Genomic DNA, 17,644 nt, shown 5'->3' with positions numbered 1-17,644 from the left:
CACAAAAAGTTGCTTATCATTTTGGGGAAGAGATCACTTATGAATAATATAACACGATCGTGGCTTGCCTCCTGAAATTTTATATGCATTTTTATATGCATTTTTCTCGTACACAAAAAAGTATTTTCTTCTTAAAAGTAAGAAGAAAAAAAAAAAATGCATAAAAAGTTTATTTTGGGATCATGTAGGTCTTTGCCAATGTTGCAAACTTAGATTGTTTTTCCTTATTGGCTGCAAAACATACCATGTGGCTTTTTATTTATTGGCGACACTGTTGGCTGTTTAAACTTTTATATATGACCATTGGTTTGGAGTGCAGAAATTCAGAGGCCCCATGAAAGGAAGCTGCAGACTGAATATAAAATGCACTGAAATTTATCTACTGTTACATAAACAAATTCTTTGTCCATAATGACAAACCATCTAAACAATGCATTGTTATATCATAATCTGCTTATCCTGACATCTAGCACGAGTTCTGTATGTTGTGAAATATCCGCTTTTTTGTTGTTGACATTTCTGGTAATGGAGATCAACCGGATGAGGCATTGTCTCATAATCTATCTTTCATCGGATTTTCGGCCGATCGCTAGTAATTAATATATTTACAAAGACTGACATTTGTATGTGGATGGTAAGTAAAATTCCTCTTCTTTTCACTCCTTAAATCCTTCAGAACACTCACGTTTTCTGTAATATTCCCTGTCATCAGAACATCTGCGTCTCCATCGTCCGATGACCCTTTGTTAATTTTCAGATGCATGCGTGGAAGGCAGCATTATGCTGCATCCACAAATATAAAAAGAAAAATACATCTTACTTATTGGTTTATTCAATAGGAATGGAGGGACAGTAACTAGAATAGCCTAAACGATGGCTAATTCTTTTTTAAAAATGTACCCACATAAAATAGTTTGCTGAAATTTCAAAGGAAACATTACCTTTGAAGCATCGACTGTTATGAAAAAGTACTCAGCAAATGGAAAAAATACCAGTCTCAATCATGCAATACAATTATTTGATGCTGCCGCCACAATAAGAAATGGGCATTCACTTGGTTCTCCAAAGCTGTCCTTTAGCGGTGACTTCAATAGCGCATGCACCCTTCATCAAAGAAAGCCAACTACAATCTTTCAATAACAGCCCTTTCCTTCAAAGGAAGTCAGTACCAAACTTCTATAAAAGTGATGGAATCTGATGGATTTTTGCATTTTCCAACTTGACTGGAACATGTTAACTGTGCTGTGATGTTTCCTTTTTGTAGGGAAAAAGTTTATGCTTACGAACGCTACCAATAGTGGCTTAAAACGCAAACTAACTTTTACCAACTTGTAATGTACTTTAAAGTAAATGTATTTTGTTATTCGTTACGTGATTGTGCTGTATTTTTTCCACTGAATTCAGACCTGTTACAAAATTAATGAATATTTTAAAGCTGTGTGTATACATATTTTCGATGGAATCAATTGTATTTTGGATTCAATGTATATGATGAGGTTTGCAGGTGAGTACACAGTGTTGATACTCTATTCATGCTATACATTAGACATTTCTATATAAACAGGATTCACGTATATGTACCAATTCATGGTTCTCTAAATAAAGTAAACTATTATGTCTTCTCTGTTTTCACTACAGGTGTATTTCTCATTTAATATGTATCAATTTAAGATGGTAACTGTGCAGACAAAGCACATATTTTACCGCCCGCATTTATTACCCACCCACCCACTCTAATTTTTTTGGGTACATTTTCTTCAGCTAACTGACCTGGTTGCATATAACACGATTAGGTATATAACGTGGTCAGGTTTTATGGTTTCCAACTACTGTGTTATAGCGGGGTCACACTGTGTATGTGTGTGTGTGTGCATGTATGTATGTGTATATATATATATATATATATATATATATACACACACACACAGTACAGTGCAATGGTAGGTGTATACTCGTGTATACTTGTCTTGGGGGGGGGGGAAGGAGATGCTTCTTTTTATCTTCAGAGAAAACAATAAAACATTTGAAACAATCATTCTTGGGATTGAAATTAATTGTTTATGACTACTGTTGTGGTTTATTTTCTTGCTTTCAGTCATTTTTAAAAAATACTTTTTGGGTTGCTATTTTGGGGTTTAATGCCATTTTTTTGAGCAAGATAGGCTATATATGGTGGCCAGTATAAGTGGTGGAGGAAGAAGCCATGAAAACTGGTAAGAACCACAGACTCAAAATTTACATGTATAATGTTGAAATTAACATTCTGTTGATGAAAAATATTTTCTTTTTAATGTGATATTATAACTGGCTAAGATTTCAATCTTGATATCTATTCAATAATGAGCAAATGCATTATTATTTCTTTCTATTCCTTTGAAAATGAGAGACTCCCAAATGTATACAAGCGATTCTCAGAAATAGATTGTTTTCAGTTTTGTGCATTTGTTTATGCATTGTTTTATTGATGGATCTATTTGTTTCTCAAAGAATAATGAAGTTTAAATGTTTTAAAGAAAGAAAAAAAAAAACGGTCAAATTTGCACATATGGTTTTGAGCAGTTGACATGAAAAACAGAATATGATGTACAGTGGTTCCCCTCTATGACCACCCCTTCTGCACTGGGAAAGTGGCCTTATAAGATGGGTAGCCTTTCCAGAGGGGGGCTATGTTTGTGAGATGTGTATGTATATATGTGTATATAGTAGGAAAGCTACTTATGACTTAAAGCAGCTAATATCTTCATTTAAAAGTAGCATTAATTATTAGAATGTTCTTCTTGTCTTAAAAACAGTTATTTCAAGGTAACATAAATTTATAGTTCTTATTCTTAGGCATGAAATGTGATGGGGGTATTGTTGGCATGTGCATTACAAAACCAATCAAAAACATTATTTAAATTTTGGTACATATGTTGTTTCTTATTTAAAATAATTCTCTTTTCATTTACTCCATTTTCCCACTGCTGCAGAATGTTCTTCTTATATTTTAGAATCTTGTTTATTTACGTCTCCCGACAATGTTTTGGCAGGTGAACTCTCAACATTGTTGTCAAGTCAAATAACTTAAACTGTTTCTTTTAAAGTATTATTTCTTCATTTACGTGATGACATGTTAATGTTTTACAAAGATTTATTCCTGTGTTGCTAATTGTACAGAACTGCAATTTAATTTTGCAGACAAAACTTTTGTAAACAAAATGCCTTCTTGTAAAGAAAGTTATACATGTACTGTCATTGGACTTTCTGGTCTTTGTCTGGTACCCTGTTTTGTTCAAGGTTATTTTATGTGTGTGTGCTAATTCACAATATCTATATTTAACCTATGTGACCATGCTATAATCTTGACAATTATGACCAGTCGTAATCATCATTTACAAAAAAACATCCGCTGTGTGAAACCCAAAGCTCTATTGAAACATTGCTAACCCATTTAAAAATAAAAAAAATTACCACGTGAAGCCCATAGCTCAATCAAAACTGCTGATCCCATTTCCTGTAATGGTCAGCATTAATGATATAATAATAACATTAGTGGTACATGTACTTTAGCCAACACTTCTTTCAATAACAAAAACCTGACATCAGGAAAGATAAACGGATTACTTATCTTAACGTAATTAAATATTGGTTCTGGACACATATTAAAATAAGATGTGGCCACTTGTGAGGGATAAATTTTACATTTATGCACTAATATGTTGTCCGCTGGTCGCGTTAGAGGGGTGGTCTTTCTTGAGGGGTTCATTTGTACACAAACTCGTCTGTGCCAAGGGATTCTGGCTATAAAGAGTGGGTGGCCGTTGGGCAGGGAGGCCGTTCATAAGGGGCACCAATGTATTAGGATATCCTTAATTATAAAATTAAACAAGCCATTCATAATTATTTGGGAAGAATAATGTTATTAGACACAGCTAGGGAATCCAAATGGCAGATACAAACTCGTATGTGCCAAGGGATTCTGTCTATAAAGAGTGGGTGGCCGTTGGGCAGGGAGGCCGTTCATAAGGGGCACCAATGTATTAGGATATCCTTAATTATAAAATTAAACAAGCCATTCATAATTATTTGGGAAGAATAATGTTATTAGACACAGCTAGGGAATCCAAATGGCAGATATTAAAGTGCACATGTTTTGTGACATCACGTGAAAATAATGGATAGGATGGGGCCTACCCAGTTTCGTGAATTAAGTCTCCCGGACTCCAATCCTGAAACTGTTGACAGCTATGCAACAGCTGACAATGAAGTCTCTGCAAAAGATATCAAACAGGTATCCATAACTATATGAATTTGTAATCTGATTTTAATCCCAGAATTAATCCACAATATTGATCTATACAAATAAATATATTTAATTCATGCATGAAGTCTTTACTATACTAATGTGATAAACCAAAATTGAGACAATGGAGTTAAGGTCCGAGAAACCTTTGTTCCCCACCCCATCCAAGATGAGCTGGAAAGGGTAACTGAAAAATATCCATCATACATAAAAGAAAATACGATTTAACCAGACGTGTGAAAAATTGTAATGGGTGGGGGGGGCTGGTTTGGGGTACATTTTCATGCAAGTAAGGTCCTCTATCTCCAAAATTATCAGTACAAGGCAAATAAATTCTACTAACTGGCAAATTGAAGACAAAATGTATTATTATTTATCAAAGTTATCATAGCTGACGGAGCGACTTCTGCAGCGTTAAAGAACTCAATGAATTCATGGCAGTGATTTATGATAGATTCAACATGGCGGCCAACATTTTACGAAATTTAAAAGCAGACGGATTTCACGAAAAAATTAATCTGATCCATATAAAAAACTTGCAACATACGCTCAAACACAATTAGCATCTCCAAAAATTGAATCACGTGGCAACCATAGTGATGTAAATAGTAAAATGTGGTAATTTGTATTCCAATTGCTACACGAAACTCTTGAATGAAAGATCGCAATTTTGACATAAAACGATGTATATGGGGCATTATGTGATCACAAAGCAAATAATGATTATCACGATAGTGCAGATTTTATTTAAATATTGAGAAAATCGCCAAAATTCGTCTGCTCTTCTCTTTTCAATGGAGGCCGCCATATTGGATTCCTATCAAAAGCAACACTCGATAAAGGATACGACTTCGATCGAAACTGTTCCTTGGTGTGGGCGATCGTAAAAATTTTATCGTCATCTTTTACAGTTGTCAGAGGCTTTACATAATGAAATAATTTCTTCGCCAAAAGTGGCATTCTGCAGATTCTTCATTAATTTCGCCTTAATTTTTGGTGTTTAAAATCTGGCGCGAACCGGCAGAAAAACCCTCTTTCAGTCTTTGCAACTGCGTTTTACGTCACACTTTTTACTTGGGAAACCCCTTTGTGGAAAGGGTGGCTAAATTTTGCGGAATATTCAGTGTATGATATCATAGTGTTCTGAATTAAATAAAATGATAGTATTAAAAAATAAAAAATAAAAATTACACTTAAATTTTATGTAGGTGTGGAAATTAAAGGGCGCCAAATTTAATTACATTATTAGAGTTGCCTCCCTTAAAACACAGTTCCTCGGATAACTTGTCACATAAATTTGTGACATTCTCGCTTTTTTCACATACAGATATACTGCATGCATATTTTAAATGATTAGCAAATTGTCAAAACTGAGGGACATATGGGTGTGACAGGTCTCTGGTCAGTTTTAGCACCTGTGAAGAAACACATGACATTAAACTCTCTTGCTGGAAAAACGCTTGCTGTTGATTTGTCAATATGGGTGTGCGAGACGCAATGTGTAAAACAGATGCAAGGCGTGATTACAAAACCATACCTCAGGTGAGACTTTTCCCAGTTCGCTGCCTTGCACAGAACTACAAACACTGTAATGTACTGAGAGCGTCTTAGTCCTTCAATATGGTATATGCATAGTCGTTCAGCATAAGACACATAACCCGATATTTTTGTTGGGGGTGGGATGATGACACTTAAACAAAAACAGCATGTGCTTAGTCCTACATGTAAGACCTAGCACATTTTGATGTTGTTTAGGTGATACCAGCGTTAGGTCTTACATGTAGGACTAAACATGTGCTATGCCTTACATTGTAGGACTAGGTATATGGAGAACATGCCCCTGGGAGAACTCGCCCCAAACGGTTGGAGAAGTGGATATATGGAGAACTCGCCCCAAATGATTGAGAAGTCACCCCAAAACTTCTCACCAAGAAAATCTATTAAATATATTTTTTTTTAAAAATAAATAAGCTATTTAAAAGATAGAAATGTGTACAAATGACATCATGGCAAAGTGTATATTTCTTTTTGGTCATTTCGTAAATTTTGGCAAGTTCGTAGATATATGCAGTGACATCAAAATCATTGTCAGATTTGCAAGAGATCCTACTTTTCATCAGACATCTACTAAAACAACCGAGAGACTATGTAAGTGCCGTGCACAACTTATTTAAATTCATTGATCTTCAAATAAATGTAATTATTATTTCAAACACTGTTACAAACTAGGGGTCAAACCCTGGCATGATTCCCACTAGAAGTCATAAGTTTACCCCAAATTTCCAAAGACTTCCATACAACTTCATTTGTAAATTAGAAAGCCTGACTTGTCCATTCTATACATAAATTTTACTCTAATCTATGCAAGACCACAGATCTCACAATCTGCCAGATAGCTATCAATCACACATCTGCATGGTTTCTCTTCCTTAGGTTTCCGTACTGCCAGCAGTTCATGCCGTAGAAACTATACAGCTATCCCATAACAAGGAACTATTTTAACTATGCCAGCTTAGGCCAGTAAAACTATAGTTTCCAGGCACATTTTGCCAGTATGCCTGCGTCACATTTGCCACCATGGCAAATAAACGGTGTCTGCTAAGTCCCTTCTTGTTGATTCCATTGTGTAATTTACAGATTTCCTACCATAAATACTGCCACTGCAGTTACACCACCAATGTAAACAACTAGGTTTTAATAGGGACTATGGTAATCCAGGATCACCTATCTGGTTTTGACCCAAATTCACTACTAGTGAACCATGACATCATGGAAATTCACTAACACTTCACTCCGTGGCATTTGCTTCAGGTAATTGGCTAATTATTTAGGGCTAAGGAATATTTCCATTGCACCGAATTTCAGTGATCAGACAAGTAATCAAAAAATCTAAGAATTCCTTAAAACGGGGCACTATAACCAAATGCGCATACCCTAAATTTAGTACAGTACTATTAAGTAGCCAGTCATTTTTATAGAGTGTTCAGATTGTCAGATAGATCATTGAATAGCTTTTCCTTGATTGAATATGTTCAACACTATCCAAATGCTTTTTTTTCATTCTCTTGGAGGATTTCATTCTCTTAGAGGATCCTATGCTTGGTACTGAATAATATGGGAAATATTGCCATCGTATTCCATCATTACTCATTTCTGACAGTTATATGGCAAAACTGTTTCAATATTAATAGCAAAAAGTATTAATTTTGAATCCTTGCTTTATATTGTTGCTGAATTCTGATATTTATGTTGTAAAATTATATTAACATTGGTTGGAGCAATCCTTTTTTTTTTTTGCTCTTTTTTTTCTCCATCTTTGAAAAGTAAGAAATTATCTACCAAATGAAATAACATTAAATATATGTTTTTGCTTTTTATTCAATGTTTCCAGCATCAATTTATTATGCACTTTTGATTTTGTCATGTAACTGCATCCAATGAATATGCATTTTTCTTCCACTTATGTTCAAGACTGTTTTCCCCTTGTTTTATAATAAATCCTTCCTTTAAAGCTGTACCGATGTCACTTTTTGCCGATCATGCCGATACCGCGTATAGCTGATTATCAAAATTGCTGATACTGATTATGAGAATGATTATTTCATTATTTGTTTTATAACAATGACTGGTTCAGAAACATAAACCTATTAGTGCAATGCAAGCAGGTATTTTGCCGTGTGAGTTATAGCAAGTTTGTTTATGCGGCAAGTGAATTTGAACTTTTATACAAAAACAAACAGAAACCGGATAAGAAGTACATTGCTATTTATAGAAAACAACGATCACACAAACATAAAACTTGAAAAACTTTAACACTGATAAAAATTATGGTTTGCCAATTCAAGATATAAATGAATGAAAAAGTATTAAGCCAGTCTTTGAACTTACATTCGGTGATGCAGGTTGTCATTACTAGATTTCAATAAATGACTAAAAAATATTAATAATGATGGCCAATAATAATTAAAATTAATAATATGCATGCTTTAAGATTAAAGTTAGACGTCATTGTACGCTGGCTGCAGCTAACACTGAAAGCCTAGTTGAGGTACGTTGTGTTTAAGCAACAGTAACATTTCTCCAAAGTAACAATCCAGGGCGACCTGAAAAAATCTACCCTGTACCACTGAACAGCTGCTCGCTCGGAATGGTTGAAGCTGGTGCAGACAAATAGCATCTTGCTAATTTGGCCAAGTAGGGGGACTGAAACCTGTGATTGTTCCACCAGCCATATATGTCGTCTTCTCGTGGCAAGAGAGGGTTGGCCAGATACAATTCAAGCATCGCGTCATCCACATGGGTTGTTTCGTTGATGGTATATACAGGTTCATCACAGGCCACAGAAAACTAATCCCAGAGACGCGACCTTGATGGGCCAGTGGCGTTTCAGTTGCAGTTTTTCTTTGTTTGGTCTAGGGTTCCTCCTGCTTGTCAGCATTCTGCTCCAAGCCATTTTTTGGATCTGGTCACAAGTAATTCTTCACTGAATAGGCGATGTTTGAATCGTGGGTCCAAGATGGTGGCCAAGACAAACTTCTTGTTGCTGGCAACGTCAGCAAAGCGTGTGTTCAGTTACTTTAACATTTCACGGCGCATTGTCTGAATACCTTGACTTGCTTCATGCTCTCGAGCCAGCAACATTCGGAGCATTTTCAGCAAAGGAAGAATGACGGATACTGATGTTTGGCTATTACTTACTTCATTGGTAATGTCAGCGAATGGGCCTAACATGTCCATAATATTGTTAATCAAGACCCACTGTTGGACTGTTAGGCTAGGCAGGTGATAGAGAGTAGCATAAGCCCACAAGACTTGTTTTTGTTCATATAATGAAACCAACATATTGTATGTTGAATTCCAGCATGTCTGGACATCCTTGATAAGTTTCTTATGCGCAGTGTAAAGTTTTTCCTGCAGCTCTTCGAGCTGCTGTTGTGCCAGGAGGGAGTGCCGGAACTTGTTGACTATGGATCGCGAGATCGCCAAAACATCCATGACAGCTTGTTGTGACAGAATGCTATCATTGACAATGGGCTGCAGTGTGTGTGCAAAACAGCCGATGTACCTCCGTCACACAGAAGAACATGGATATGAGGTTTGGAAATGTTGTATTCCTTGCATAATTTGTCCAGTTTGCTCGCCAGATATTCTCCTGTGTGTGATTCATTGAGAGGCTTTGCTGCTAAAGTCAATTGTTTCCGCTGAAAGTCTTCCATCAGCCAGTGTTCCATAAGACTCAAGGCTACACCGATGGACAGGCCTAATCATGCATCAGAGGTCAAACTAAGGTCAGATTGGGCAGAAACTAAATCACGCACCTTGCTTTGTATCGCCTTATAAACATCAGGTATCAAAGAAGTGGAAAAGTACATCCGACTTGGAATTTTATGGCACATTTCTTCCTTGGCCATCAGACGTCAAAATCCAATGTCTTCAACAATGGAAAATGATTGCACATCTACTTCCATGAACTCTGCAGTAGCTTTGTGCCAATGAATAGCTCTCTGGTTGTCAAATGCAAATGCAAATGGCTTATCAGAGTACACAGATTTGCTGCGACTGCTGAGGTTATCTGTGCAGCATCTTTTTCTTTTTTTATCTGCCAGAAACAGGCCATGTTAAATGATGTGCTTGCAGCGCAAGTGCTGGACACAATTTGATGTCGTATAGATTTTAGAATCTTTTCCACCTCTGGAAAGGCATGCTTTGTAAAGTGTGCAAATTTGCTTTGGACTCGTCGACTGAATTTACTTTGAAGTAATTCCATACTAAACTTGAGTCATTCGAGTTCGATATCATGCATAGGCTTGGTAGTATATTTAATAGTAGACAATTGCTAGTCAATATTAATAATCCAATTGATTTGCACTCTTGAAACAGTTTTAAATCAGGTAAGTTACTATTAAGTTGTCTATGTGGCTGGATGGATGCACACACCATGCTGCGAGTTGCACACTGAAGCAACTTAGCAGCTGGGGTATCCAGGGGTAACGTTGCTGGCGCTGGCATGCTAATATCAATGCTGCATAATATTTTTATGTCAGCGTTCAGCTGCTTCAGCATGCGACCGCTATTCTTTGATTAGCAGCATTGCAGGACTGGCTAAATAACATTAACTATAGTGAGTCATAGTTTCGTAGTAGCTAGAAATTTCACTAGCTATCTAATCTGCCATGCTACCTGCTAATGTGTATGCCCCACGAGACCTCATTTGCTGGTTGGTTGTTGTGATTGGGATGAGTGCATGAATGGTGTTGATAATTTGTTGTGTGCAGACAATCAGCAGTAGTTTGCAGCAAGTGTGGTAAGAAGTATTTACTTTTAAGAATATATTGTCTTGCAATTAACCCCCAAATCAAATGTATACACCTTAATTTCCACTTTTTAATTATGATTTAAAATTCAAGACATGTCAAAATGAATGTTATGATTGAATTTATATTTTGGAAATGTGTTTACATCGGCACCAATTATTTCTGCCGATACCGATTATACCGATTGTTCTAATAATCGGCCCAATTATGAGTACAGCCGATGAATTGATACAGCTTTACCTTCCTTCCCATTCTGCATTCATCTTGTTTGTGTAATGTCGATAATAGAAAAATAAATCACTTATGATTAAAAGTCTGTGTGTTCATATAAAATTGTTAGATGTTGTTTTACAACAACACACACCGGGACACCATGATGATTTTTTTTAAACAAACGTCACTGTTAACTTTCTTGATTGATACATTTATTATATTAACATTATTCATTAATGTGGTAATTACTTTCAAACTCGGACCAGGCTGATTCCGTACAAATTAGTGACTGATTCGGACCAGATTTCTGGCTAATTCACCAAACTTCCAAGCTGATTCAGACCATGTGAAATATTATTCAGTTTAGTCCAGGATTTAAATGTGGCATTTAAATTTGTTTTCTTCTCATTATGTCCCATGTACATTGAGCAGTTCAAAAGTGCATTTAAGTTAACAAAATCCTGTTAGTATGCGTGTTCATGGTGTTATATTTTATTAATACAGTATAAGATAATCCTTTTTATTTTGCATCAGCAATTTCGTTGTGAAATATTTTTTAAACTTCTCATTCAACTTGTTTGTTTTGTTGACAAATAAATAATAAAATTATGAACACTGACAAAAAAGAAGAAATAAAATGATAGGCGTAGTACATGTCAGCTTTCAGGAACCGTCCGAATTCTGCAAATTAGCCATGATGTTGAACTCAGTAGTGACCGCATTTCCTGAGTAGGTGTCAGTAATGCTTTTTATCGAGTTCAAGTATCAATCGTCAGTGGTTAGTAAATCTCAATGAAAGATTATTGATGGTAATTTGTTCAATGTAAAGTGTCGCTCCTGATATTTGTGGTTAGGTTGATGTCTTACTACCCAAGTAACAATGTTGTGTGAAGGAGAGGCCAAATTTTCAGGCATATCACACAAATATTGCAACCCACCTCGACCTTTTTCCACATATTAAAATCATATTGCTTTAGTTGGATGTTACTTATGTTTTTTTTTCGCAATGAATTCAAATTCTGGCACAAACAAATGGATGTGTTTTCAAATTTATTTGGCTGGAAAGTGATGGAAATGCTGAAAGTGAATTAAGCTGCATGTTTCTTTAACAAAATATATTAATATTGAAGAAAGTGTTTAGATAGTTTCGTTTCTTTCAAGAAACTTATCATTCCTTTAATTTATTTCAGCTTTCAGCATTGTGTTTCTTTCTTTTTTACCTGAGCAGAGATATATATACTCTCACTTTTTCCTTTTCCTTCAATATGCCCTCCACAAAATCGCTAAAAATATTCATAATAACAAGCTACCATACATAAGTATCTCATCATTTGCTTCCAGTATTTATGTTGTCTGTTCTCTGATTACATAATTCGCACAGTTTGATAACTGTGCACATCTGAACCTAAGGGAGCTACTTAGGGTAAGACATACACTTGCTGTTTTCTTTAACAAGTCAAGTATATATAAAGGATGCTATTTTCAGGATTTTAGGAATTGACGATAATGATGATGATGCTTTATATAATTGATGGATGTTATAAATATTATGTGTCTATTGGCATGTATCCATCTGACTGTATAATAATGCATGCCATAAATACTTTGTGCCCTAGGTTGTGATGTGGTAGTCAGGGTCCATTAATACCAACTGCATTATGTACTGAACTTTGTTATATTAAGAACCACAGTATGTACAAAACCTAGGGGCCCTGAGTGGCCTAAAGCGCTCTCCATTACGGATCACTGCCATCTCACCTCTGTCTGCGTGGGTTCGAGTCTCAGATTCAGCCAATGTGGGTATGTGAGAAAGCTTGCCAGTAGCTTCTCGTGGGTTGGTGGTTCTTTCTGGGGTTTTCGCAGGTTCTTCCTCCACCAATAATACTGGCCGCCATGTATAGCCTATCATGTGCTGAAAAATGGCGTTAAACCCTACAACAACAACAACAACAACAACATGTACAAAACCACGATATATTGAGAATATCATATTATGTAGTAGGCATCATAAAATTTTTTAAAAATAATAGTGTTTTTGCAAAGGGAAATAAGTTTCAGCTTGTTTTCTTTCAACCCTTGTTATTCATTGGGATGATTTTGATCATGGGGGCCATAGTATTACCACGTTTTATCTGGAACTGCATAATAACAAGGCATGTTGTAAAAGACGAGTGCTCTATTCTCAATAGTTGGAGGGATGGTGGATTTGTGATTGAAAGGGTGTGGGTTCAAATCCTGGCTTTAGATCAGTTTGTGTTGACTGGGCAAGGTACTTTTGCTTCAGTTTCCTTTGAACTAAATAAATTACTTGTGTTGCTGTGCAATAAAGCACCAAATCAACAGCAGCAACTGTCAACACTATATCATCTGTCATGGTATGTCTGTATGATCAATGCATTCCTTAAAAGTGATATTTCTTTCTGTCTGCATGTGTATCTGTCTCTTTTGTGTAAGTGTCTAAGATCAAATCAATCTTCATTTTCTGACACATGACAGGAAAAGTATGCACTAAATGCAGATAAACTAATAAATGGGTTAAACTAAATTTGATAAACTGTTTTCATGGTACATGTTCTTGCACTTTACATAAGCCTTCTCAGTGAAACAGTCAACTGTTTTTGTTTGTCTGGTAAGTGATATCAGGCTCACTTGGATCTCTTGTTTTCAGTTACTTTTTTTTTCCTCAGCAGCTAAGCCATTTAAGTCAAGGGTGCAGACATTTTGTCAAGATCAAGTTATCCATGAAAAAATAATTAAAAAGTTTACTTGTCTGTCTAAAAGACTCGCCGGTCCATATTTTCTAAGAATAGAATAGTGGAAATTATGACTGTTACAGTTGTTACTTTTATTAAGCTGTACATTTAAATGCATGCAGTATGGATCTGTGACATGTAAAGTATACTGGATATTTGAACTTGTCTTTTTTGCTGTAAAATGTATACCTAGACTGCAAATGTGAGAAAACAAAGTTTATGCAAACCTTTATATAATTTGTTGGTTTATGTGTTAACCATTAGGCCAAATATTAATGTGTTTCCGGTTAGTGGACTGTGCCTGTTTCTAATTGCTGAACCAAGCACTTTTTCCTCAGTTGTAAAAAAGAATCACAATATATATAATGTTTAAAGAAAATGACCTGCCCACCCTAATTTTAAAACCAGTGTAATATGACACACATGGGAGGGGGGGCTATGTTGTGCATTGTGAAAAGCATAAAAATGTATGTCCAGTTACCTTGTAATTGGAGTAAAAACCCATTAGAATCTGAGCATTCAGGATGTTCAGTGCGAACATTGAACCTATACTTTCATTGTGAGGGTCTACAAATGTAACAGGAATGCATTTTTGTGCAGGAACTGCTAGATCAGTACTTGCATCTGAAAGGATGGAGGATGGATATGAATATAGCTCTAGATATTTTATCCTTGACATTTTTAGTAGGACATCAGATAGTGATCAGTTTCTAGTTCAACTTCATTGTTTTTATTTGTACCTCACAAAGAAATTTATAGTCTTAAAAAGATTTTCTCTGCTTTGCTATGGCATATGATGTGTTTTGTAACACTTGGTTTGGCTCACATTGTGTTTATTGATCACTCTGTCTAAATCACCCAAACCTTCTGTTTTCTCAGAATTGGCCTTTTCATTATCACATTTTAACTGACTTATTCTGATAACTTGTTCTACAAACAGTCCACTGGTTTTGTCTGCAGTTGAGGGGTTCTTCTTCATATATTATAAGGCAAAGATGTGATTGTTCGATCTTTGTTGGCCTCAAGTCAAGGAAACTCTTGCAACCAAAAATCTTTGAACTCCTGTTTTCAGGTTTTTAAAAAAATCATATTATGTCATAGTCAAGTTTAGTTTTATTGACATTTCATTAAAAAAAAATTCACCATTCTGCCCTAGCTTTATAAGAAAATAATCCACCCAGATGGCTTCTCAGGAAAATTCATCATAGACATACTTGATGGTTTCAAGGAGTCCAGCAATTGGTTCAAAACAACATTCTTTGGGGGAAGCCCTATACTCCAGCCAATTAAATTCATTCTGATGTAACCATCAAAAGATATTGCCTAAACCAGTACTGTCTGCTTCCAATGGTTGTATCCATATTAGCTGTTGCTGTTTGCATTCCTAATCGATAAATTACACCATGCACTTATGTCAACATACAATGCACCTGTATGGTACTCACTGGTAAGTATGAATGATGACTATATAAATTTCACTCAGACAAAATGGGAACTAATGCCTTTCAAGTTACAGGCCACAATTTACTTGTTAATGGACATGTAACATATCAAAAGTTGCTCATCTGTAAGAACAAATTTCCAACTCAGACAATATGGACAGTGGATTTCTGCACCCCAGATTGTACTTCCATAATACATGTAGCTAATATAATTTGCTTTTCCTTTGCTGAACTAAATTTTTAAAAAATACTATTTGATCTATAAAATTCATATTTCAGAAATCTTTTCTTCCGCATCCTGTATTTGAAGCAGATAGGCATAAACTTGATTTTTATAGTCGACGGTGAGGCTCCAGAGCTCAAATGGAATGTCATGCAAAAACGCATTCAAGCAAGGCATCCTGGGAAGTTTCAGACCAAAGCAGCTGGAAAACAAGGACGCAAAAATTTCACATCGTATCTTAAAGAAGTATTAATGAACATTTGATACTTTTACTAGTAGTTCATTCATACTTGTGTTGAAGGGAAAACAAATGTCAATGAGTTTCAGCCAAATTTTGATCTTTGTGTAATTAATTCTGTTACATACAATATTTGTATACTTAATTTAAATGTGAGAAGGGTGCTATAAATTAATTGGTTCAGTTTTTCTATTATTACTCCTTTGCTTATGATTACTACTTTGTTGTAGTTCTTGATCATATTATTGTTGTGGTTATTGTTAATTAAAAAATCATGAATTATCTGGGATATAATATTTTTATCTGAGTTGATATCAATAAGGTAGATATCCACATTTTTGAAGTAACACTTCCATTAGATTCATGACCATGTAAAGTTTTGTTATTGTTATACACACACACACATAAAAGTTTGTTTATTTTCCAGTGTTGTCAATTGTTGGAATTGTTGGGCATTCCTTACATTCAGAGTCATGGTGAGGCTGAGGCCATGTGTGCACATCTCGATGCACTTGGGGTAAGCAGCTCCATTAGGAAGTTCTGAACAAATGAAATACAGTGGAACCTGTCTTGAAAGACCACCCCTTCTGCCAAAGCATAATGGTCTCTCATGACAGGTGGTCTCTCATAACAGGTTATAACACTATATAATCTCTAAATCTGTACATGGAGAACCTGATCTCTCAAGACAGGCGGTCTCTCATAGCAGTGGTCTCTCAAGACAGGTTTTACTGTAGTGACAGAATGTTATGTAGAGCCCATCTGCTCTTTTTTTTTCTTTATCTTTCTCTTCTTTTCTTTTTTTAAACCCACTTGTCCAGAAGAATTTGGATTTATGTTTCTACTCTATGGTTTTGAACTAAGTAACAGAAAGAAGCGAAACAAACAAGTTTATTTCTCTAAGTTTCAGAGTGAAAATTTAAGAGGACCTTACAGTATTGTGAATTAAATCTGAATAAAAGTTCTAAGACATGTCAAAAAGTATAGAGTGTTCCGAATGAATTCCAGTATTGAATGTGCTGATGTATCAATATACTAAAATCAGCTGAACTGCCAACACTGTCATGTATCACATAAATATAATTCAGAATGTCTTTGAATGAATTTAGAACAATCTAAAAAAATTTGTCCAAATTATCAATGTGTACTTTGTTATTCCAGTGAACAATTTTGATTCCTCTCCAGTTATGTCTGAACAAAACAGTAAAATAAATCCAGAGGCTGAACATAAAGGCGGATTGAATAATTTTGTTTATCAAAACCTTATGTATAAAAAACTAAGACACAGTAAAATGACAGGATATTCGTCAAAAATTCACTTCCAGAAAATTCTTTATTTTGTACACAAAGCTAGACCTTGAACTTAAATGTCAATCAACATTTAGGGATATTCCCTATGACGTAATCTTCAAACACTTTTTCTGGGACATCCTCCTTAATTTGGAGTGGCTTTCAAAGGAAATGATTGTAAAATCAGTTTTGTTTACTTTTCCATAAAGTTGGGCTGGTTTTTAGTCAGATTTATTGTGAATGTTCTTGTCAACAAGCTATGCAAAAATTGTGTATTTGATGACATCACAGGCAATGGTGTGGCTTTGATAGAAACCAGGTGCAAACCCTATATTAAATATTTTTGTCTGAAATAACTGTGCAAATTTTAATACTGGAAAAACTTTTGGTTTGAATGATTTTGATCCAGTGTGATAGAAAGTATCCTTGCAAGAATGCCATTCAGTTTTATATGAATAGTGACAACCGTGATCCATTGGCTGACACTAAAAGTAGAAAACCTTTGAATGACTTCTTCAAAAGGACTTATCATTTCGATAAACCATGACTATAAGCATAAAGAAGCTGACCAAGCTAACAGTCTTTGCCTTTTTCACATTTGTTCTTTCTTCCTCAGAAGTATGGCATACAAATGTACAGCCCTTTTGTAAAAATTGTGTTCAGAGCTTTATTGTGAATGACTGGCCTATTATATTTTTCCATAAAAGGATACTTTCTTTCAAGAGTTAAACCAAAGAAGAATGTTTTGCTTAATATTGTCTGGATGATCAGAGCATCTTTGGATCTTTAATTTGGTTTATTTTATCTCCTTCATTATATGAAATCATGGATGACATGTAACAAGCTGCAGATGAACGATGATAAAACTGAGGCCATTCTGATCACAACA

At 35.3% G+C, this 17,644-nt stretch overlaps 2 protein-coding genes across 2 annotated transcripts in view; one reads left to right on the top strand and one right to left on the bottom strand.

Annotated features, from left to right (window-relative positions):
* The window catches only part of LOC149785039 (tyrosine-protein kinase BAZ1B-like), a 97,866-nt gene extending 92,544 nt beyond the window's left edge, over window positions 1–5,322 (bottom strand). Inside the window, exon 1 of the mRNA XM_089978745.1 lies at window positions 5,130–5,322. Coding sequence (XP_089834871.1) covers window positions 5,130–5,242 — 113 coding nt within the window. The 5' untranslated portion in view covers window positions 5,243–5,322. The remainder of the gene's footprint in view (window positions 1–5,129) is intronic.
* A 233-nt stretch (window positions 5,323–5,555) lies between these two features.
* Window positions 5,556–17,644, top strand: part of LOC149785038 (uncharacterized) — a 47,303-nt gene continuing 35,214 nt past the window's right edge. Inside the window, exons 1-3 of the mRNA XM_089978744.1 lie at window positions 5,556–5,824; window positions 15,284–15,473; window positions 15,893–15,982. Of these exons, the coding sequence (XP_089834870.1) occupies window positions 5,664–5,824; window positions 15,284–15,473; window positions 15,893–15,982 (441 nt within the window). The 5' untranslated portion in view covers window positions 5,556–5,663. The remainder of the gene's footprint in view (window positions 5,825–15,283; window positions 15,474–15,892; window positions 15,983–17,644) is intronic.

This window comes from Sinohyriopsis cumingii, chromosome 13, assembly GCF_028554795.1.
Source record: "Sinohyriopsis cumingii isolate HCF-2022 chromosome 13, ASM2855479v2, whole genome shotgun sequence".
NCBI classification, from domain to species: domain Eukaryota; kingdom Metazoa; phylum Mollusca; class Bivalvia; order Unionida; family Unionidae; genus Sinohyriopsis; species Sinohyriopsis cumingii.
Note: the sequence above shows the minus strand (reverse complement) of the source record. Positions and strands in the feature narration are given on the sequence as shown.